Raw genomic sequence first — 24,577 nt, 5'->3', positions numbered from 1 at the left:
GCCTATTGTGTTTTAAGCAAATGATGAAATGAAACAGTGAACTAAACTGTACTTTTTTTTTTCTCTAGTTATATCAGAGGAAGAAAACGAACTAGGGCTCTTTTTAAAGTTTCAAGCAGAACGGGATGTGACTCAAGCTGGCAAAATGATGGATGCTGCTGGCAAGGCACTCTGTTCCTCAGCCAAGCAAAGGTTCCCCACAGTTTTTTCTCATCCTTTGGTTGTCATAAGATGCTTCTGGGCTAAGTCTGCATGTTCAGCTAAGAAACTGTTTTAGTAAGGCAGCGAAATGTGTTTCAAGAGAAATATGTTTGGGGATAAGTTTTTTTCTTTATTCACTTTAATTATTTATTTGCATTCAGAAAAATTACTTAAAAATTGATGCTCTTGATTAATCTAATTCCTAAAAATAGCATTTAGGACTGTATTTCTGCATCTCAAGTGGTTTACTGTAATAGTCACAAAATGAGGACTATTTAAGATATGAATTTCTATTATTTTCTGTTTTCTTGTGTGATGCTGACAGTCTAGCCCAGAGCCTCATGCGACCTAGCAGGTGCTCTACCTTTGAGCCGCACATCCTCCATCATTCACTTTTTTGACACTGTACTATGATCAAATCGAAACTTTTCTTTTTAAATGGAAATTTAATTTTCTTAGAAAGGTTACTATGTAGCCGAGGCTAGCCTTAAACTCATAGATATTCACCTGCCTCTGCCTTCCGGTTTGCTGGTATTAAAGGCCTATGTCACCATAACCAGCCTGATTATTTTTCTTAATTTCATACTTTCTTCTTATTATTTCATAGTGTTTAGCATAAAGATATGTGTCATAAAGACTATCTTGTACATATATATATGTGTATATATACTGTAAATACAGCTCAAATTCTTGTATTACAGGAAAAAAAATGAGAAAATTGACCTCAGGTTTGTACTATGATGTCTGGCCCAGCTGGCTCTATTCTGTAGTGCCATATTAGTGCAGAGGTCTCTAGGGCCACCACATCAAAAGCAGCCTTTGAATGGCTAAGTTTAAGATATGCTTCTCCTTCTCTTCCTCCTCCTCCTCCTTTTTAAAATTTTTTTAGCCTTGGCTGTCCTGGACTCGCTCTGTAGACCAGGCTGGCCTCAAACTCGCAGAGATCAGCCTCCCTCTGCCTCCCAGCATGGGATTAAAGGTGTGCACCACCTCTGCCTGGTACTTCTTAAACACCTCGTTTTCTGTTCTCACCTCAGCTTCTAAGAACTGCATCCTCATTAGTGTTTCTAGCTTTTTATCTAATCTTTTGAACCCAAGATTTCCCTACACTTACCAATTGAACATTGCTCGTAAATGACTCTGTGACTTAGGTACCAGGCTCTTTGTTGCCTCAGAACTCTTTTTTAGGTGGTAGATGTGCCTGGAGGGTTATTTCTGTCTGGATCAACAGCCAAAGATGTTTCCTAAAATTAAAAAGGGATGACCTGTAGAAAATCTTTTCTTGCAACTCAGAGGCTGCTTTCTAAATCTTCAAGGCATGTCAGGAATTTTTTTTTTTTTTGTGACTCATCTACATGATAAATACATGTCCCAGTATGTCTAGAATTTTGGTTATGGATGTACGGTCCTCTGATCTTCACCTCTCTGCCATTAGATTGGCCTTGTGTACCCCCCTGTCTCGTCTGAAGCAAGAAGTAGCGACGTTCAGTCAGAGGGCGATTTCTGACACCCTGGTGACCATTAATCGAATGGAGCAGGCACGCACCGAGTACAGAGGAGCCCTGCTGTGGATGAAAGATGCATCGCAGGAGCTTGACCCGGATACCCTCAAACAAATGGAAAAGTTTAGAAAAGTAAGACCTGTGTCCTTTCTCTCTCCTTGGATTGGTTTATGTCTTTTATGTCTTAGATGGGTGCATGATCATCTGCATGGTAGAAGAGGCCATTGGATCCCATTGTAGACTGTTGCAAGCCAGAGCAGAGCAGCCAGTGCTCTTAACCACTGAGCCAGCTCTCTAGTCTCCTTTTCTTGGCAGTAACAGAGAACTAATACAGAATAATTTAACAATGTTAATAAAATATCAGCCTTTAAAAAATATATATAGGATTTCACTGTATAGTCCAGGCTACGCAGGAATGCAAGCCTGAGAGCTGGCGTCACAGACGCTCACCACAGCCCACTCTAGACTCAAGTCTTGGTTGCTTGGATATTTCAGCAGATGTACCCTTTCCTTGGCATCTAGCTCCCACTCTTATTTTTTTTAAAACTTTCACAAACGTTCTGATCACATTTTAAATATTGCTTACCTAGAATTTTGGGATTTTCTATCATGATATGATAGAAAATACTTTTCTATCATTTTTCATTTTCTCAATTGAGATTCCTTCTTCCAAAATGGGTCTGGTTTTTTCAAGGTGACATAACACTAGCGAACACAACTCATTGGTTACTCTCAGCGGCCCTGTAAAACAGGTGCATACCTGGCTGGAAGTCAGAGCAGCCTCTTGTCCTACTCCCATTATCATCCTTGACAATAATATTTAGTTGGAGAGAGTGGTTGTGTGAAAGCGCAAGTGCCACTGAATTCTGTATTTTCAATGGTGAAGTGTACATTATGTGAGTTTCATTCCAGTTAAAACAAAACAAAAATACAGATTCCTGCCTGGCTGTGGTGGCACGCACCTTTAATCCCAGCACTCAGGAGGCAGTGGCAGGTAGATCTCTGTGAGTTTGAAGCTATCCACAAACTGAGTGAGTCCAGGACAGCCAGAGCTACACAGAAAAACCCCATAAACTACAGATTTCTACCTGGTTCCTTTCAGAAATCTTTCCAGGTCTGGTCCCACATCCCTACACAGCCTTCTTATACTTGCTCCTTGTGTCCCCAAGGCTCTGCTCTGCCTGTCTTCCTCTGTGACCTTCTTCTTCCTGGACTGCTCTCCCCAGGAGTCTTGATGTAGCCTGTTCATCATCTCCTTGTCCAGCCCAAACTTCATCCCTGCTTGCCAACAGCCTTCCTGACCACCTAATGGCCACTCAGTTCTATTCACCTATTTGTGTGTTTCCAAGCTGAGAGTCCCTCCTGTAATTATTTACTTTTTCTCCTATCTCTCTCTACCTGACAATGATGGCATGAACACCTGTTGTCTTTGCCACAGTGTCCACAGTATCTTAGTTCCTAAAATAGTATTTCATATAGTTGACAATTTGTAAATGTTAGTTGAGTCAATGAATGAATAAACATTTTCAAAAGCCAACATTTATATTATCCAATGACATTTATGAAGAAATAATTTAATACATAACTACCTCAATGGGTTTGAAATATTAATGCCTACCAACATTTAACTGTGTCTCCTATTTATTCTTCTAAAATTTTATTGCATTTTATTTATTGTTTGTGAGATGCATACATACCACTAGAATATGCTCATCTTTAAATATTTATTTCTTTGGTTTTTTGAGACAGGGTTTCTCTGTATAGCTCTGGCTATCCTGGACTCGCTCTGTAAAACAGGCTGGCCTTTGACTCACAGAGATCCCCCTGCTTCTGCCTCCCGAGTGCTGGGATTATAGGTGTGCACCACCACAGGCCAGCTAAGTTTTTTTATTACATTTTTTTCATTTATTTTGTGTGCGTGAGTACATGCCACAGGGCACATGTGACTGACAGGACAACTTGCGGGTACTGGTTTTCTTCTTTCACCATGTGAGCACAAGGATCAAACTTGGATCACCAGGCTTGGTGGCAAATGCCTTTGCCCACTGAGCTGTCTCCTCAGCCCTTCCATTTTTTGCCTCTTCTCTTAGCTAAATACTGTACATAATTCTAAACTTTTCAGATATTTGTTTTTATCTGGGACACTTTCTTCTTAACTATATAATTTTCAGGTTTTTTTTTTTTTTTCACCTTACTGGATAGCTGTAGGAGAGCCATTGGGATGGCTCAGAGGGTAAGGGCACTTGCCACCAAGCCTGATGACCTAAATCTCATCCTCAGAATTCATATGGTGAAAGGAGAGAACTGACTCCCACACACTGTTGTCTGACCTACACACGCACACACATGCATGCACATACACACATGTATGCTCTCTATATTCCTGCTACATAAATAAGTAAATGTTTAAAAAAGAGAAAACACTCTCTTATAGTTACCAAAAATAGCTAACGTTTCCATCGTTACCCTTAGAATGATAATGATACAGAGAAAAGGAACTGTTACAATTCCATGTGTCTGAAAAAAAAATTTCAGACCCACTAGAATTTCATTTTTGGTGTTGATAATAACAGACCTTTTTGTGATTGCAGGTACAGATCCAAGTGAGAAATAGCAAAGGTTCTTTTGACAAGTTAAAGATGGATGTCTGTCAGAAAGTGGACTTGCTTGGAGCTAGTCGCTGCAATATGTTATCCCACTCACTCACTACCTACCAGGTACCCACCCCATGGTCAGCATGTCCTTGCAGTAAAGATGAGTGGTGAGATTCATTTTTGAAAGTTGTCTAACGGGTGCAAGAACATTTCTGTTGTTGGTCAGCTTCCTTTGACTTCTGTAATTGGCCTGTTGAAGATGTGACAGAGAACCGTAAGCTCTAAGTGTAGAGACACTTGGAAACTGTCTGTCTATCACACTATGCTCTCTTGAGTAGCACAGTGAAAGACTTAGGGACTTTCTGAGGTTAAAGGGAGAATGGTAAGCCCGCTGGTGGTGGCACACACCTTTAATCCCACCACCTGGGAGGCAGGCGGACCTCTGAGTTTAAGGCCAGCCTGGTCTACAGAGTTCCAGGACAGCCAGAACTGCACAGAGAAACCCTGTATCAAAAAATAAAAAATAAACTACCTCGGGGGGTGGGGAGTGGTGAGAAGGTAAAATTCAAGACTTATTACCTCTGGTTTATAATTTCATTTGAAATAGTGAAACTTGGGACTTATGCAAGTATTCCCAGCACATCAGGGGCAGAGACAGGAGGATATAGAGTTTAAGTCTAGACTTTGTCCCTGTCCCCAAACTAAACAAAACAACAGAAAGTTTGAAAACTTTTGTGTCAAGCAATGAATAAAGAAAATGAAGCCAATGACAATTAAGCAAATGGTAATTTGGTTTTAAAAACCCAAGTTTGCCAAATCTAGGCCATGTATTTCTTTCATTCTGCCAAGCTGCCATCCTATACTTTAACCTCATTAATCTCACCTGCAGTTCTATTACCCTCAAGTCACGTGTGAATAATCTACAATGAATGCTAGCTACTTACAAGCAGAGGTTGCAGACTTTAATGTGTTGCTGTTAAACAGTCAGTAGAAAACCGTTATCTGAATAAGGAAAGAATAATCAGTGAAAGGAGGTGGTTATTCGTTGCTATCTTAAAATATACCCAACTCAGCTTGGTACTATGGAGTTCAAGATGCAAGAAGAGATGTCCTTGAAAATGAAAGCAATGACGATGTGTAGTTTAACAGCTTAGTATTCCTCTATTCTCCTATTCATCCCTTGTCCTGGAACAGGAATCTTGAAGCTTCAAGGAGGAGCACAGATGACTTGAGTTAACTAAATAACACATTTTTAGGGCCAAGTCTTTCTTGAGCCCTTGATGAAAGGCCAAATTTAGTAGTAACTATTTTCTTTAATGAAAAGATACTTATGGGGTGAGCATAGTGGCACACCTCTTTAATCCAAGGACTTGGGATACAGAGGCAGGTGGATTTTTGTGAATTGTGAACATCCTGGTCCACAAAGCATGTCCTGGCCAGCCAAGGCTACACAGTAAGACCCAGTCTCACAAAGCAAAACAAAACAGAAAGATTCTTATGGGCCAGTAAGAGGGCTCAGCAGGTGGAGATGCTTGCATTTGAGCCTGGTGACCTTAATCTGAGACCTGGGACCCACATAGTAGATCAAGAGAACCAATTCCCACAAGTATTTCTCTGATCGCTATAGGCACTCCATGACATGCACATACACTCGCACACACACAGAGCTTATATATATATGTTAACATAAAGATTACACATATGTCCCTTCTTCAGTAGAGATTGGTGTTTTTATGCCTTTGATGCGTATGATTTTGGACTCTGAGGTGTTTGGACCCATTGCCTTTTTCTCACTATGAGTTGTAGTCATTCTCTAGGTACTCCACTCTTGTGGACAGACAGGCTCATGTACATGCAGACTCACTGCTAACTTTAATGAAGAATTCTGATCTCTAGTTCTTTCTGGCTCCCCATCCTCGGACAATTGGCTCAGTTTCTGAGCACCATAGCAGTGAGGAAGAAGCCCCAAACAGATCTTGGACAGATAGAACTGTAGTGTTGCCTTTTCTTTTTCCGCAGAGAACATTGCTTACGTTCTGGGAGAAAACAGCTAAAATGATGTCTCAAATCCAGGAGGCCTATACTAGCTTTCATCCATACCACTTCATAGCTCTCAAGGTAGGTCTCCAGGGTTCTCTTGATTGGCTGAATTACACTTCAGTGAGGTGATGACACAGAAACGTGTTTTTCTGGGCTTAATTTCAAACTCATGAAACATTGGAAAACATGTTCCCCACTGCTAAGGATTAGTGCTTTCTAGGTTCCAGTCACTGTCAGTAACACTGAGACACACAGGCTACTAGCTGAGGTGCTAGTATGACAGGGAAATGGGGAAGTGAAAAAAAATTAGGTGCAGAGATGTGGGCCTGCAGGCAGTGGCTCAGAATTTAAGAGCTGAGCTCTGGCAGAGGTTGGTTCCCAACATCTGTGCTTGGTGGCTCACAGCTTCCTATAACTCCAGCTCCTCCTGGGCTCAGTGGGCACCTACACACACAATTAAAAATAAATCTTAAAAAAAAAACACTCTAGAAATGAAGTTTAGTAATAAAAAAATTTAAATGCATACACAGGGATAGCTAAATCTATGGAAGAAAAAAAAAAAAGCAACAAGTGATGGGAAGTAATTGCATATTCTCAATAATGGCCAGACAGACTACCTGCCTGGCAATTTTAAAAGTTTAAGTCAGATTTCCTTCTTGCCTTTACCCTGATGTCACAGATGTGGTTCATGATGCCCAGATCACACAGCCTGGCCCTGACATGGGTGCAACTGCAGCTGCAGAGACTAACATAAGAGGAACTTTTTCTGTGCTATGTACATATGAAAAATGTGCTCACCTATGATCACAGTTTCTCCATGTTTGTAAAGCATCCTGTCACACCTTTGCATGTGGCTTATTCAACACAGTCATTTCTTCAGTTCTAATGGGCTAGCTCTAAGTGCCTTCTGCCTTACCATTCTTACCTCAGCAGGATGATGTGCCTGTGATGGATTTTTTTTTAAGTCATTTTAAAAAAACTGAAGCATGTGCATGAGTGTGCGCGTGTGCAGGTGCCAGCTGCCTGCAGAGGTGTCTGATCCCCTTGGAACTGGTGGTTGTGAGCTGCCTGATATGGGTGCTGGGAATTGAACTCGGGTCTCTGGAAGAACAGTACATACTCTTTAACTGCCGAGTCATCTCTTCAGTCTCTTTAAGTCTTCTCATTTTTAAGACAGGATCTCACTTTCCTGGCCTGGAACACTCTGTGCAGATCAGGCTGGCCTTGAGCTCAGAGTGCTAGGGTTGGGAATAAAGGCACAAACCATCATACCACACCCATCTGTTAAGTCATTTTATGAAACGTTTTCAGCCCCCAAAATGCAACTGATTCAATGAATCATGTACTGTGTATTTAGGCAAATTCTATGCCTGAATTCTACTTGGAATCATCTTTAGCTATGTGACAAGGACTGCAGTACAGGCTGGCAGTGCAGTGTTTTCTTTGGCACTATCTCAAGTTGCTAATCTTTCTCTAAGGCATATCCCAGTATGTGTAGCTCCACAGACAGCCAAGATGAAAAACTATGCATGGGGTTCAGGGCAAATTACACCAAATCATGTTCCCACAGCTCTTACGCTCTACTCAGAACTATTTCTATTTTATATCATCTGAAGTTTTTATTCTCTTTTTGATTGTAAAAAGAATGGATTTTTTTTCAATCTATTTAACATTAAATTTCATATCCTTAGCGACTACAGGACACTCCGGGCAACCTCGCTGCAGACTACAAAGAAGAACAAACAGAGGGCAGTTGTCTCACTGCAGACCTCGATAAGTAAGTAGGCGAGTCCTCCTTGGATGCTGTGCAAAACCTGCGTGCTGTCCTATGACACACATACAAGTGTCGTCAGCGTTCTCCTCTCCAGTCACTGCATGCTCTTTCTATGTCACTTTTCTAAACACAAACATTTGCTGCATTTTTTTCCCACTGTCAACATGGTGGGCAAAGGAAATGACAGAAGTACCAGCCAGCTGTGGCGATAACCCCAGATTCTGTCACGAGGAGGAGTGTACACTGAGTTAAGAGCCGAGTGCTGTGGGGAGGCCTGGCAGGAACAGCTGAGAGCAGGCAGGCAAAGCAGCTGTTAGAAATCTGTGAAAAACACGATGAAACTGGGACCTAGGGGCCCTGCACACGCCTGCTTCCCTGTGTCTGCCCATGCTCATCTGCGGCTTCACTCCTTCCTTAACCGACCCGACTGAGGCAGCAACAAGCCCTGCCAGCCCAGATTCAAGTGCAGTATTCTCGATGAGAAATCCAAACTAAATGTCTGTATTGAGATGTATAAAGTAAACTTACCTTAGTGTTATGTTGATGTTTAAAATCATGAATGAGACCAAATTGTTTAAAAATATCATATATGTATACTATCATTAGAAATTTCACTTCAAATCCTAAGTCTTTTTACTCTGTAAGGGTTTTTTTTTTTGAGTGTGTAGTAGTTTCTTAAATGGACACAGTATTGGTCTTGGGATGCCTTTAAAGACATATTAAAATAGCCTTCAGTACTGACGATTATGAAGTCATGCTCAGAAAAAACAACTCAATATCTGTTTAGTTTCTATGTTCCACTCTTTATTATAATGGTGTTCTAAATCAGCATATTAGATGCATATTATAAATACCTACAATTACCACTGACTGAGGACATTATAGGTTCTATCACTTTACTCACAACAATTAAATACTCACAATTAAATAGCTCCAAAGTCTGTGGGCAGCACTCTACAACACAGTAAAAGATAGCAAGAGCGTCTTCATTACACAGCTTGTGTGGGGTGTTTATCTCTTTAGTTGTTACATGTTCTTTAGTAAAGGCCATCCCGACCCCCTAGTGCATGAAAATGAAATTCCATATGCTACGGCCTTACTGCCAGAGTTCTCAGAGTCACAGGACTGGAACGCTTGTCCAAGATGTTTGTACAAGTGTTCCAGTTTTCAGACTTTAAAATATTTTTGGTATATTTACATAAACATAATGTGATATCTTAGAGATGGGATCCAGGGCTCAACATGGAATTCATTTATGTTTTCTTCTCTATCCTCTCTCATTTTATATGTGTATTAGGATAATTTTAGTAATAAAAAAGCTCCAAAGTCTGTGGGTAACACCCTACAACACAGTAAAAGATAGCAAGAGCGTCTTCATTACACAGCTTGCTGGCCAGCAGCGAGAGCAGACTCCAAAATTGTCCACACGCTCTACACTGCCTCCCTTCTTTTAGAACCCCAACTGAAAGGAAGGCACAGACACAGGGGGAAGGAACTGATGTGAGTCCTGTGTGTCTTACAGCTGTGGCCTGTGGCAACATTGCTCTAAGTAGAGTGTCCATAATAACAAGTCTCATGGTAAAGAAGTCTCCTACTTGTCCTGTGTTCAAAAGGCTGTGGAATATTCTGGATTTCACACATCCAAATTAGGAATATTCAACCTTGTCTTTGGCCCCGTGTCTACATTTCTGTTACAGACTCTGTACAGAGTCAAATATAAGAATAAGGAGCTGGGCAGTGGTAGCCTACACCCTTGATCCCAGCACTCAAGAGGCAGAGGCAGAGTCTGCCTCTGCGAGTTCGGGGCCAGCCTGGTCTTCAGAGTGAGTTCCAGGACGTCCAGGGCTACACAGAGAAACCTTGCCTTCAAAACAAAATAAAAACAGCAACAACAATAAAAAGAAAATAAAAGTTTTTGTAGTCTATGCAGTTCTATAGAAATAGAATATAATCTGTTAGAGTCTTGATCTGCCAGACAAGTATTTTATGTATCTCCTGAATTAAAATTCTAACTATATGAAACGGGGGGCTGGGAATCTCAAATGTACTTTAACCAAAACTCTGTACTTTCTGGTTTTTACTTTAGGGTAGCTTTGTCTGAAGAGGAAGAGAGACTTGAGAAAGAGCCAGGTAAGATGGTAGATGCATTAATTGAAATGGCCCCCTTTTCTTTCTTTCTTTCTTTTTTTTTTTTTTAAAGACAGTGTTTCTCTGTGTAGAGTTGGCTGTCCTGGAATCACTCTGTGGACCAGGCTGGCCTCATACTCACAAAGATACACGTGCCTCTGCTTCCCAAGCATGGGGACTAAAGGCGTGTACTACCACCACCACCTGGCAAAATGGCCACATTTGTAATGTCAAAATAGTTTGTCACAGTCTTTCAAAAGATTTAAAATGTTCTAAAAGATTCGTTTAAACTGCATTTAAAATGCTGTCACTTTATAATTCCACTGAACATGCCTCAGGTTTGCTCCTCCCTAATAGGACGGAGGCCAAAACACATTTATTTTAAGTCACATATAATTTGTACTTTAACAATACATTTAGTCAATAATCACTCTGACTTTTAATGGAAGACTTTTTTTAATGGAAGAATTTAGTCCATTTACACTCATTGATTATTGCTAGCTGAAGTCTTGCTATGGCTCATTCCCTTACCTTTTGAGACCAGGTAGCCCTGACTGGCCTGGGATTTTCTATGTAGGTCAGGCTGGCCTCAAACTTAGAGATGAGTTGCCTCTTCTTCCTGAGTGCTGGGATTAAAGGCGTGCGCCATCGTGACCTACCTCCCTTGCTACTGCCACTTTAATGTCAGCTTTATAGTTTTGTTTCTTCTTACAGTTTCCCTCTGTGTTTAGTGCTTTTTCTTCATGTGCTTTGAGCTTTTTATTTTTGGTATGTCAACTACAGATGTTTGCTTTGTGGATTACCTTAAGACTTACCAAGAAAATCTTTTGTTTATAAGATGCTGTTTTGTAATCATAACAACTTAAAACTGATCAATGGAAACAAAATGTGAAAATACTAGTTTCAAAAAATTCTTTGATACTCCAACCAAAGACTATGCATGGGGATAACCTAGGACCCCTGCACAGATGTAGCCTATGGCAGTTCAGTGTCCAAGTGGGTTCCATTGTAATTGGAACAGGGACTGCCTCTGACATGAACTGATTGGCCTGCTCTTTAATTACCTCCCCGTGAGAGGAAAGCAATATTACCAGGCCACAGAAGAAGACAATGCAGCCACTCCTGATGAGACCTAATTGACTAGGATCAGAAGGAAGGAAAAGAAGACCTCCCCTATCCGTGGACTTAGGGAGGGGCATGCATGCAGAGGGTGGAAAAAGGGAGGGATTGGGACGGGAGGAGGGAGGGAACCACAGGGGGATACAAAGTGAATAAAGTGTAATTAATAAAGAATAAAAGAAATAAAATTAGAAATACAATCGAAAAAATTCTCTAGTAGCTGGAGAGATGGCTCAGCAGTTAAAGAGCATTTACTGCTCTTGCAAAGGACCTGAGTTTGGTTCCTGGCACCCAACACGGCAGCCCACAACTCAATATAACTTCAGCTCCAGGGACCAGGCACATATGTGGTACATATACACACAATACATAGATATATATGCATATATGCATATAAACACATATATGTATATATGTGAATGTTTTGCCCACATTACATATACATATATACATATATGTATATATAATATGTGTGAATATAATACATATATGTATTTACATAGTATACATGTATATACATATATTGTATACAGTATATGTATTGTATAAACATATAGATACATGTATATACGTATATACTATGCAAAACGTTCTTACACATAGATTAAAATAAAAAATTAAAAATCCTCTGTATTTGCAGGGTCTCTTATAGTCCAAGCTGGCCTTAAACTGGCTTTATAATCAAAGAACTTAAGGTCCTTCTTCCACTACCTCTGGAGAGCTGGGATAGCCACATACCTGTCTTATGTGGTACTGGGGACTAAACCCAGGGCCTTGCTCATGCTCAGCAGGACACTAGCCATTGAGCTACACACCCAGGCCAATTTTTTTTTTTTTTTTGAGATAGGGTTTCTCTGTGTAGTCTTGGCTGTCCTGGACTGGCTCTGTAGACCAGCCTGGCCTTGAACTCACAGAGATCCATCTGCCTTTACTTATAGATTTCATCCCAGCACCCCTGGCTATAACCTTCATTTTTAAGAGTTGTGTTTGTTTGTGGGCGCTGTGTATGTGGGTGCATGCATGCACAGTCCGCGTGTGGAAGCAAGAGGACAGTGGTTCCCCTGTACTGGGTGTCAGGTTGGGCAGCAACTGCCAGGGCCTGCCGAGCCATCTTGTGGACTCATTTACATCTTTCTGTATCGCCTTTCTCCTACCATAATGTAGTTACTGTTGCTTTTACTTAGGTTGTTATTTAGCCTATTACTAAAGACATAAATAGTTAATGTATCATGTTTATATTAGAGAATTCTAATATTGCTTTTGAGTTTTATACCCTCTGGGGTATGTGTGTACCATTTTTTCTCACTAGCATCTCTTTTCTCTTTTTTATTTTTTTCACTGTCCTGCATTCAGACACCACCATGTTCTCTCTTAGGGATGTCACATGGACACACGTGTCCCGGTCCACTCTGTAGACCAGGCTGGCCTCAAACTTAGAGATCTGCCTGCCTCTGCTGGTTCTAAAGGCATGGCCACAATGTCTTTGAAGAAGGTCCTGTATCATTTCTTGTAGGACAGGCCTGGTGAAGAGAAATTCCTCCCATTTTTGTCTTCACTTCTTTGTTTTTTAAAAGACAGCTTTTCTGGGTGCAGTATTCTTGGCTACCAGTTTCTTTCTGTACCATGAACACCTCGTGCCACTGTCTCTTGACCTTTAAATGTTCTATGGCATAGCCTGCCCCAAGCAGAACTGGGCAGCTTTATGTATGTTTGCTTAACACTGGAGAGCTTAACGCATATCTTATTCTTTGGCAGGAGTGGCTGGAATTTTTTACTTTCCTGTACCTGATAGCCTCCTCTAGGTTTGGGAAGTCTTCAGTTATTTGACCGTTTCAAGTCCCTCTTAAACTGTAATGACTAGATGTTTACTCTTTAATACTGTACTACATTTCTTGTTTTTTCCAGCTGACTGAGAAGTTTTCCTTCTTATCCATAGACTGTGTTTTTACAGTGAAAGCCTTTGTGGCTGCCCTTCCAGAAAGTAGCTTGTAATCTCTGACCCTGTGGACATTCCCACTAGTATTAGTATTAGACAGTTCTCTGCATCCAAGTTTGCCTTAGTCTTCCTGTAAAATGGTCCTCGGAACTCAAATGCCCCATGGCGGCACATGATGGCCTACAGCTAAAATCCAGCACTTGAAAGGCTGAGACAGTAGGACTGCTGTCAGTTTGAGGCTATCCTGAGCTACAGTATGAGACCTTGTCTCAATAAACAATTGTTAAAAAGGATGCCTTCCCCAGCCCATGTTTGTTCAATCCATAGCTGAAGCCTCATTTGGAAATAACTGGTTGGTATGTGTGAGGACTTGTTGGTTCTCGTAAGCCTACCCTGGGCCTGGAAGGCCCCAGACACTCCATGCACTGTCATGCACTGTCATGCACTGTCACTGTCCTGCATTCAGACACCACCATGTTCTCTCTTACTAGGGATGTCACATGGACACACCATGTGTCTGGGTGGGAGGGGCTAAGGGTAGAGCATCAGTGGGTGCTGTGAGGGGTAGGGCTGTGGGGTGCTGTCTTGGTTTACCTAGTGAGCCTAGTACTAGATTTATTGGGCTTGCACTTGATTTATTCCATCCTGCAGGGCAGTGTCTTCCTCCCACTGTGCTGCTTGGAGTTCGGGAGGGCTAAGCAAGAAATGTCTGCCTGCTTTCTTCAGTGTGTTCTTACTGTTCTACAGCCAGGCACTGCACTCTTACCTGCTTTCTTCAGTGTGTTCTTACTGTTCTGTTCTACAGCCAGGCACTGCACTCTTACCCTGGCTTCCTTAGCTCTTGGAATGGTAAAAAGTGCAAAAAACTGGTGGGAAGAGACCATTCCCTTATTCCATCAGTTCAGTATCGATCTTGCTCCCAATTTTCTCCTATTTCTCTTATCATGGATTCCTTTAGTAGAGAGAACAGCTAAGTGACTAAAAGTTTGAGTATTAAATATGATATTTAGTCAATGTCACACAGGCTTCTAGGTTTTTGCCTTCTTGCCTATACATGCCACACAGTATTTGCTGAAAACTGGATATTGTAAATGTGCTTTGGTAACTGAGGGTGCTGGCCCCACTTAGTAATTGCTTGGTTTTTAGACGTGGAATTATTTTAATGGGGTCTAGACTTCGTCTTCCCTTCTACCTCAGTGTAGGATGTCTTCCAGGGCTCAGATACCCGATGGTGGTGATTCTATCAGAGACCTGACATCTTTCCCTGATCACAGCAGAGTAGTCAGCTCTGCTCATTCCAGCTGATCACTCTCCTGACTTCAGCGTGCCCCAGTACGGACTGCTCAAAGAGCAGACCAGGCAAACTCGGGCTCCACTGGAGGATCGCTCTCCACAGTCAGCTCTTCTGACCCCGCCCTGAAACTAACACTTTATCTGCAGGGCCAAGGACCCTGTCAGTGATGAGGGAACAGAAGCGTGGCTCTACTGTCACCGTCAGCAGTCAAAGGACGGTCCCCTAAATGTTTAAGGGACCTCAGCTCAGGAAAACTGAAGACTTATGGCTCCAGAAAAGAATTGCAGAGCTAGCCAGTATGAAGCAGAATTGTAATTGAATTTGTAATCATAACAACTTAAGATTTTTTTTTAGTTATTATTTATACAGCATTCTGCCTGCACACCAGAAGAAGGCATTAGATCTCAGTATAGATGGTTGAAAGCCATCATGTGGTTGCTGGAAATTGAACTCAGGACCTTTGGAAGAACAGCCAATGTTCTTAACCTGAGCCATCTCTCCAGCCCCAGAATTGGAGTTGTATTAAAAATATTAAGAGCCAGGTGTGTGGCCTTTCAAAGAGGAGTTGCCATTTATGAAGCCATTTTTAAATAAAGATTTTAAACATGTATGCAGTAGTGAGGTGCTCTGGGAAAAAGTAAGACACACCCAAGTGTGGGCATGGGCTTCTCAAGGGAGAGTCAAAGTTACAGTGCCTTCATTCTCTACGTCATTTTGATGGGTCTCAAGCTGAATGTCAGATGGCTAGGAAAGCCGTTCCTGACAAGGGAGGGCACAGGGAGGCTGTGCCCTGACCATAATTATAATCTGTGAAGCCCGCAGCAGCTGGGGTTGTAGAAAGGGTCTCTGCTTCTGGCTGGCATGGAGCTTCATCCACGCTCCAGAGTGGGTGGCTCCAGAACTCCTCTGTACTAGCCCACCTCACCTAGTGTCCATCCCATAAGCAGGATCTCCTCTGCTCGACTGTAGTCATGGAATGCAGCCTTAGGTAAATGTACAGGCCGAGGTGCTGGCACCCTGCCTGCTGGGAAGGTAGCTCCCCCAAAAGTGAGACTGCTGGAATGCCCGTGGTGGGAGAGTGCTGTTCTCAGCACACATCCCACACTCTGTCCAGGGCTTTCTGAATTCTGGAGCTTTGACTGGTCACACCGAGCAGCGCAGGCCCTCGGAAGATTCTGTTACTTTTATGGATAAAGTGGTATGTGTGGACGGACACTTCTCCTTCATCCTTGGTATTTAAGTATCCCACAGATTATGAAATGTTTTTATTGTGACAGAAAGTCTGTTCTTTCAGCTCAAATTGTTTTACGGGAGTTTTAGAATTTGTTAGTAAAAGACCTTGTTTTCTGTCTTCTTCTATTTTTTTTTTTTGTTTGTTTGTTTTTTGTTTTTTTGAGACAAAGTTTCTGTGTGTGTATCCCTGGCTGTCTTGGAACTCCCTCTAGAGCAGGCTGGCCTCTGCCTCACTAATGTTGGGATAAAGGCTGCACCACCACTGCCAGGCTTCTGCTTCCTTGTAAGTTTATTTTTTTCACTCTAGTGCACAGTGTTTATCACCTGCTTCAGAACTTGCTGTAGTTTTATGTGCACAAGTGCCACATGGATTTCCATGGTTTTCAGCACTTTGGGAAGATGGTGCAGTGATGCCAGAGCATCGCCTTGCGGTCACATCTTCACTTCCTTTTTGCTAGGCTGCTCCTTACTGCACAGGCTTGTGTCTCTCTCCCATGTCTCTGCATCTCCATCTGGCATGGACAATAGTTTATTAGTACGTAGGCAGTCACAACTGTTTGTTAAAATGCTATATGGCCATTTTGACCTAAATCCTATCTTCTTGGAAATAATTATAGACTTCTAATCAATATAGTTGTTTCAAAATTATGTTACTGTCATAAAGGAAAAAAAAAATACATTTTCCTATGTCCTGCTCCCATGTCTTCAAAAGAAAATAAACCCTTGCTATTTCTGTTCTTAACCAGCAGCTGCCAAGGCTCTGCCTAGAGACTCACTGGAAGGAGATGATTTTGAGAAGGAATTCTCATTTTTGAACAGCCTCCGAAGTCCCACTTCTTCAAGTGCTAGTGAATCTACACAGGAATGCCAGCCGGCCTGTGGGAGTCCCAATGCTGGTCTCACATCCCAGGAGCCTTCAGTGGGACCCGGGCCTCTCACCTACACCTCCCGGTTCCTTCCCTCACAGCTCTTTGATCTCGGCCTTCACACTGATGGAGCTTTCAACAGTAAGTGTTGATGAGACATTCGGATGTGTGCTTTGTGTTTGCTAAGCAAAACTATTGTGGGACACTAGACTCAAGGGAAATAGATTTTAATGTCAATACTACTATATTAAATCTGCAGTCACAAGGAGACAGGGTTTTTCTGTGGAGCTTGGCTGGAAAAAAAACCAAATCTAACCACTCTGCAGTGGTCAGCAAGTCTGAAACAAGGCTGTCTCCTCACTACCTCCCTAAACCCAGGTGTTCCCCACTGACTGTTCCAGGTGTCCAGCTTATAACATTTGTCCACTAAACCACATCTGGGTCAGGTGATGCCACCACCACACCAAGCACAGTTCGGCCTAGTTTTTTACTGGGGTTCAGAATCAGCAAGAAAGGGAAAACAAGGCAGCAGGAATGGATGACACTGGAGCAAGGGAAGCGGCAGAGGGTCGTCCTAGAGAAGGGGTCAGCAGCAACCTCACCATCCTGTGTCCAGGGCTGCACCTGCATCTATGCTGGTCATCAAATGGAGCCCATTCTGTTTCCCACCCCACTCCACTTAGAACTTTGTTTGGTTCCCTGTTGTGCTGCAAGAGAGTCCAACAGGTTTTCAACCTCTTAGCTCCTCCTCCACACTTTTCTGGTTATTTTTCTTTTCTTTCTTTTTTCCTTTTTAAATGATTTTTCAAGGCAGGGTTTTTCTGTGTAGCCTGGCTGCCCTGGAACTCACTTTGTAGATCAGGCTGGCCTCGAACTCATGGAGATCCACCTGCCTCTGCCTCCCAAGTGCCCACCACCGCCCAGCCTCTAGTTACTTTTCTAACAGATTCTGGTGTCAGCACTCTGCTTACATTTTTTAAAAGCAAAGCAGCATGGGCTGTGGGATAAAAACCTGCTTGTACCTATATCTGCTGTTAGTACCAGCCTTACTTCAAAACACCACCTTCCAGCCAGGCGTCAGAGTCTGAGATGTGTACATGAAGGTGGCATCCACATCCTCTGGGCCCCCAGTGCTTTGTTTCCTGTTTTCATAGTTTAGATCAAATCTCACAGATACTGTTTTCTGATGAACTCTCATGGCAGCAGTCAATGCATCTTGTTATAGTAAAATCCTTCTGGTCATAGTATATCTAAAGGCAAACCGAAAGCACTTTGAAGTCATTAATCATTAAGGATTTGTTGACTATCCCAGAAGATTGAGCAATATTAGTCCATCATGCCTAGCACAGTAAACCAGTAAACCTTAATAATAAACAGGTAAGGAAGGAAAAGCAAACCAGAAAAACTTGAGTCTAGAAATTTGCAGACCCCTCTTTCTGAATATCCTTAAGTGTAAATGGTCTTCACTCTCCAATTAAAAGTTACAGACTAGGGACATGGCTAGGTCAGTCAAGTGCTTACTCACACACAAACACAGGAGAACTTACTTTTTTATTCTTTCTTTCCTCCCCATCCCCAAGACTGGACCTCCCAAGAGGGATCAGAACACTCAGGAGCCTTGCCAGTGCCTTCACAGCGCCCAAAGAAGTTAAAATGTAAGTCACTTTTTTTCTTTGTGTTAATACTCAGTGAAATTCAGGAGAATTTAGAAAAGGGCTTTGCCTCCTAGTGTGAAGGAAAAACAACAACAACCAAAACAAACAAACAAAACAGGCCTCGTTTGTGGTACCTCATTGAGCTACCTCCAGCTCAGAAGATGTTTTGGATTACATGACACCTGTTAGCAAGAATGCATCCAGGGACCTAGGAAGCAATCTTAAACCCTTGTGACATTCCAGGTGTGTATAGACACTGGCCCGCTGTCAGCCAGCTTCTGCTCTGTACATTTCATAACTTCAGGTGCTCCATACCACTGGAATTTGGGTTTGGTGTTTGGGTTTGGTGAGAGGGCACTTCATGTAGCATGCCCTCAGAGGACATTCATCCTGCTGCAAGTACCACAGCTTGTGATCTGTAAGGATAGATAGTGTTCTCCTGGATAAATGAAAGGATGTTTGGGTCCCTCTGTTCTAAGCTGGCTTGACTCTTACCCTCCATAATCACACATTTAAATTCATATTTTTCTGTGGTTTATAGTCATCACTATATTCAATCACTTTGTGCTCAAATTGCTTGAGTGTTTGCCTGTGGAAGTCTTTTGGGCAGACTTCTAAATTCTAATGGTACCAATATATAAAAAGTTTTCAATAAATTCAGCATTATAGAAAAACTAAAAAATAAGTCAGTATTCCCATGTTTTCTCTGAGTAGGTTTTGCAAAATTATGTTTGCTACATTTGGTAACCATAATTTCTGCAAATGGTACCTGCTCTGTACTCTGTGTGTTCTAAACTGGAATACTTTAAATGGCAGCCAGGGATATCACTGTGTAGCCCCGCTGGCCCTGAACTCTTGCTTTTCCAGCCTCAGCCTCCTGAGAACTAGGATTATAGAGGACACCCACCAACACCTCAATCATTAGTAATTCTCACATGTTTATTATTATAGCTGTTGCTTAGCTGTAACTTTCCCTTCCATCTTTCCTGTCTCTCTCCTTTCCTCTCTGGTGCTGGGGGTGGAGCCTAGGGCCTCCCATGCTGGATACCCTATCAGCCCCACCCTCAGCCCAGATGGTGACCTCCTTTTTCCTTCTCCCTGTATGTGTGATGGTTAGCAACTCGACTATATTCTGGATCAGGGTTTTAGAGTTTTAGGTCATGGTCAGTTGGTCACTGCTCTGCACATGTGGCAACATAGTTCATCATGGCAGGGATGTGTTTACCTCTGAGAAGCTGAGAACCAAAAAGGGAGCAAGAGGGGTCTTGCTCGGGGTCTCAAAGGTCCCCAGTGATGTAATGGGGCCTCAGCTATACATTTTGTGTGTGTGGTGCTGAACATGCTAGGAGAGTGCGCAGTTACTGCGCTACACCCTTGTCCTCAGCCCGTTGCTAAAGCTTCTAACACCTCCTAGTGTGGGATGACTGAGGACCAAATAGAGCACGTGTAAAAGCAAGGGCTTCTGTGCCCTCCCCTGCTTGAATAATGACACAGAGACCTTTATATTTATTAAAAACTTCAGGCACTATAGCTGGGCAGGTACTCGGCTATTCTAATCGGACAATACTGGCCTGGCCTACATCCCAGCCATGTGACCCATTACCTGACATTTTAGTCGTGCTCTGGCTGGTCCTTCCTACTCTATATCCTGATGATGACTTCTGCTTCTCCCTCTGGTCCCCACCTGAAACTCTCTCCTTGGGCTTGGAAGTCTCTCCTTATCCTCTCCTGACCAGCTATTGGCTGTTCACCTCCTTATTTAACCAATCACAAGGTGATGGAGAACAGTATTTACAATATACCAAGACAGGGGATGCTTGAAAATAATGACAGTGCTGGAGTCTGGACTGCAACCAGATCTCTGGGCATAGAAACCATCATTTGAATATACAGTGAACAAAAACATCCTTTAACACCTCCCCCTCCAATAAAAGGTTCTTTCTCTTACAGTAATAGACCATGATAAGAACAATCATGAAAATTATCAGGTAAGAGTTACATTCACAGTGTCCATTTGTTTGGTAATCTTGGAGAAATTACTCTACTATTTATCCTATCTTGGTGAGGATATCCTGTACTTAAATCACTTTCAATCATAACTACATACATCAACCTATAAACATCTTTTTAGACCTTAAAACATTTTCTTTTCCTTCCTTCCTTTCTTTTTTTTCCTGAGACAGGGTTTCTCTGTGTAACTTTGGCTGTCCTGGACTTGCTTTGTAGACCAGGGTGGCCTAGAACTCACAGAGATTTGCCTGCCCCTGCCTCCCTCCAAGTACTGGGATAACTAGCATGCATCACCATGCCCGGCTTAAAACATTTTCTTAAATCCTAAACAACTTACGCTTAATTGTAAGATTATAACTATCTGGACATCAACCCCATCAGAGACCCAAGAAGGACAGATAGTAACTGAGTAAACAGGAAGTGCAGAGCTTCCAAAACTATAGAAATGACAGAGACGGCTGGCTGCCTAGATATTTACCCAAGGTTCTTCTGCAACATTGAGACATCATCTTTGGCCTTCTGGCTCACTAAGGACTGACTTTTCTGTGAAACAGGAATTAGGAAGGACTTGCCTACCTTACCCTTGCAAAGTTTGGCAGTCAACTTTCCTGCATGCCATTTGACCACAGCTTGGACAGCATGCTGTCTGTAGTTGAGGCAAGGGCAGTTTTTTGCCCAATGGCATCTTGCCACATTTGGGGTGCTGCCAGGAGAAGACATGTCTCTGTCAAAGAAGCTTTTATTGATAAAACATCTTTAAATGCCATATTCTGGCATTTTAAAGGCTCTATCTCTGAGGTTTTTGAAGACCATCTATCTATCTGTGGTGTACTAAATAGGCAAATGTTGCTTGTTTCTAGCTATTGGTTGTCTCATAACTTTAAAAACATTTACAGGAGGCTAACTAAAGATTAGTTCTATAATTAGCTAAACTAGAACTTAGCAAGACCACAATTTTGATTGACTGTTAACTTGTATTCCTTAATTATCCTAAATAGTTTGTAATAGTAGCTTTCAGAAGTGCTAGAACTTCACATTGCATTTTTTTTCACATTGCATTTTTAAATGAGTTGTATAGGTACCTTAAACACAGTTGAAAAATATAAACAATATGTTAAGTAAAATACAATCTTAAATTTTTGTATCAATATACAAAATTCATACCAATGTAAAATATTTGGCTTCTTGATGGTCTTTAGTTTAAAAGTAGATTGAATATTCTACCCTTTTATCCTGTCATCCCTATATGCCTCATTTTTTCTTTTCACCTCTTCTCCCTCTCCTTCCCACCAACACTGGAGAAAGTAGAGAGAAAAAGAGACCCTGAAACCTAACTCCTTCACTTTGTTTCCTCCCTGACCAAGCTCATTAACAACTTGAAACCAATCCCACCCCCAAACGATGACAAACATCTATCACCATCAAATGGTCACCTCTTGGGAATTGGGTGTCATTCTCTGAAAACTGCTCCCTGCTCGGGACTGGAGAGATGGCTCAGTGGTTAAGAGCCTTCCAGAGAAACCGGGTTCAATTCTCAGCACCCACATGACTGTCTGTAACTTGACGAACTGACACCCTCACACAGACACACATGCAGCCTAAACACCAATGCACATAAAATAAGAATAAATTTTAAAAAATGTTTCCTGCTCTCTGGGGGCAATGGCATCTTTGTGGCGGTTCCCTAAGATGATACACATTTCTGCATTAGTACATGTATGAAATGTGCAATGTACATAAATCAGCTAAAGATCATTCTCTGCTCTTTGAGCAGGTGAAAGGCATCAAACTTTATAAGTCAATTTGGACTGCAAACCATTCTGTAATATAAATTTCCATGCCATATGAAGGGATGGCATGATGAGTCCTGAGGATTCTGTAGCCAGCAAGATTCATTGGCTATTCAGAGACATGTTCTCATGTCTCAGCCAGTCTCAGAGCTGTTCCTGTGTAGAGGGATCAGCATTCATCTTACTTGTTTTGTTGTTCTGCTTGGTTTCTTTCTTCATTTCTGCAGCCAAGATTTTCAGAAGGTCTTCCTTGGTCAAATTTAATCTAATAATTTTTTTCTCTTTTTTTTATTTAACTTTTATTAATTACACTTTATTCATTTTGTATCCCCCCATAAGCCCCTCCCTCATCCCTAATCTAATAATTTTGAAGGAATCCATAGCCTTTCTTCTGTGGAAGTGAAGGCAAACCCTCTTCCCAAATGCAACAAACTTTCTGCTTTCCATTCTGAAGTTTAAGACATCTTTCAAATAGGCTAGTTCAGGTCAGCAGTTTTTTCCATAATCCAATGTCTCTCAGCAGCTATTTTGCTCATTAGCATTTAAAAATTTAAAGTTAATAAAACATTATGTAATCTATCTCTGGGAGTATGATTAGATCTCTCTACACATGCTTGTCCTGTAGGATGCTGTGGTATACCTGTAATATGCTTTATATTGTGATATGCAAAAAAAAAACTGATTCATTTTACTAGAGACATATGCTGGAGCATTGTCAGTCTTAATTTGCACAAGTATCCCCATAATAGCAATAACTTCTAATAAATGTGCAATTACTGACTCAGCCCTTTCAGAGCTTAAAACAGTTGTCCATTGAATATGTATTTACAGTATGGTGCACATACTTTAATTTTCCAAACTCCACAAAATGAAACACATCCATTGGGTACCTTTCAGGTTGCTTCTGCAGGTAATGGAGTTTGATTATACAAAGAACAAGTAGGACATTGACTTGGTTCTGTGCCAAGTGATAGAACAGTCTTTCTTCAAACCTTTGCTGTTGACATAGTGGTTTGTTTGTTTGTTTATTTTGTTTTTGGACAGGGTTTGTCTCTGTAGCCTTGGCTGTCCTGGACTCACGTTGTAGACCAGGCTGGCCTTGAACTCAGATTGCCTTGCCTCTGCCTCCCAGAGTGCTGGGATTACAGGCTTGTGCTACCATGCCCAGCAAGGAAACTGTTTACAAATTATTTCTAATGGCTGTTATATAAAATATTGGCACAATTTAGGATTGTTTAACATCCCTTGTGGCAAGACCCTCCAATGGTACCTTTTAACAGGTTGAGAGTTATAAGTAGCCATGTGAAAGCAAATTTTTCTCTAACTTGCTTATGCAAAGGGCTGGTGAAAAGCAATCTTATAAATCAACTAATATAGGCCATGCCTTAGGTAATAAGAAGTTAAAGGGGTTCAGGTTGTAAGGAACCCATAGGCTGAATGTGACTTTATTGATTGCTCTCAGATCTATTAACATCCTCCATTTTCCAGATTTCTTTTTTTCAATTTTTTATATTAATTACAGTTTATTTGTATCCCAGCTGTAGTCCTCTATCTCGTTTCTTCCCAATCCCACCCTCCCTCCCTCATCTCCTCTCCTGCCCCTCTCCAAGTGCACTGATAGGGGAAGTCCTCCTCCCCTTCCATCTAACCCTAGCCTATCAGGTATCATCAGGACTGGCTGCATTGTCTTCCTCTGTGGCCTGGCAAGGCTGTTCTACTCTCAGGGGGAGGTGATCAAAGAGCCAGCCACTGAGTTCATGTCAGAGACAGTCCCTGTTCCCCTTATTAGGAAGAACCAACCCACTTTGAGACTGAGCTGCCATGGACTACATCTGTGCAGGAGTTCTAGGTTATCTCCATGCATGGTCCTTGGTTGGAGTATTAGTCTCAGAAAAGATCCCTGTGCCCAGATTTCTTGGTTTTGTTGGTCTCCTTCTGGAGCTCATGTCCCCTCCAGGTCTTTTTATCTCCACCTGCTTTCCCCCTGCACTCTGCCCAAAGTTTGGCTATGAGTCTCAGCTTTGATACCCTGCTGGGTAGAGTCTTTTAGAGGCCCTCTGTGGTAGGCTCCTATTTTGTTTTCTCCCTCTTCTGATGTCCATCCTGTTTGCCTTTCTGAATGAGGATTGATCATCTTATCCAGGGTCCTCCTTCTTGCTTAGCCTCATTAGGTGTACAGATTTTAGTATGTTTGTCCTATATTATATGTCTAATATCCAGTTATAAGTGAGTATATACCATGTGTGTCTTTCTGCTTCTGGGACACCTCACTCAGGATGATCTTTTCTAGTTCCAACCATTTGCCTGCAAATTTCATTCCAGAATTCTTTTTAATGACAAATGTAAGAGAATTACAATGGCTGGTGGACTTTTCTATGTTGAGATGCCAGCTGCTCTTGAACTTGCCTATAACTTTTCTTTGTTCTACTCAAACAG

At 41.9% G+C, this 24,577-nt stretch overlaps 1 protein-coding gene across 11 annotated transcripts in view; it reads left to right on the top strand.

Moving 5' to 3' along the window:
- Ica1l (islet cell autoantigen 1 like) overlaps positions 1–24,577 on the top strand; it is a 64,354-nt gene that overhangs the window by 27,877 nt on the left and 11,900 nt on the right. For 10 of the 11 annotated variants that reach the window (XM_060368431.1, XM_021660813.2, XM_060368434.1 and 7 more), the window contains 8 exons: positions 69–192; positions 1,637–1,835; positions 4,295–4,420; positions 6,317–6,415; positions 8,029–8,114; positions 10,198–10,241; positions 16,567–16,827; positions 18,267–18,341. In XM_060368431.1, the coding sequence (XP_060224414.1) occupies positions 69–192; positions 1,637–1,835; positions 4,295–4,420; positions 6,317–6,415; positions 8,029–8,114; positions 10,198–10,241; positions 16,567–16,827; positions 18,267–18,341 (1,014 nt within the window). The remainder of the gene's footprint in view (positions 1–68; positions 193–1,636; positions 1,836–4,294; positions 4,421–6,316; positions 6,416–8,028; positions 8,115–10,197; positions 10,242–16,566; positions 16,828–18,266; positions 18,342–24,577) is intronic. The other variant, XM_060368430.1, reaches the window with a different exon arrangement.

The sequence above is a fragment of the Meriones unguiculatus genome, chromosome 15, assembly GCF_030254825.1.
Source record: "Meriones unguiculatus strain TT.TT164.6M chromosome 15, Bangor_MerUng_6.1, whole genome shotgun sequence".
NCBI lineage: Eukaryota > Metazoa > Chordata > Mammalia > Rodentia > Muridae > Meriones > Meriones unguiculatus.
Note: the sequence above shows the minus strand (reverse complement) of the source record. Positions and strands in the feature narration are given on the sequence as shown.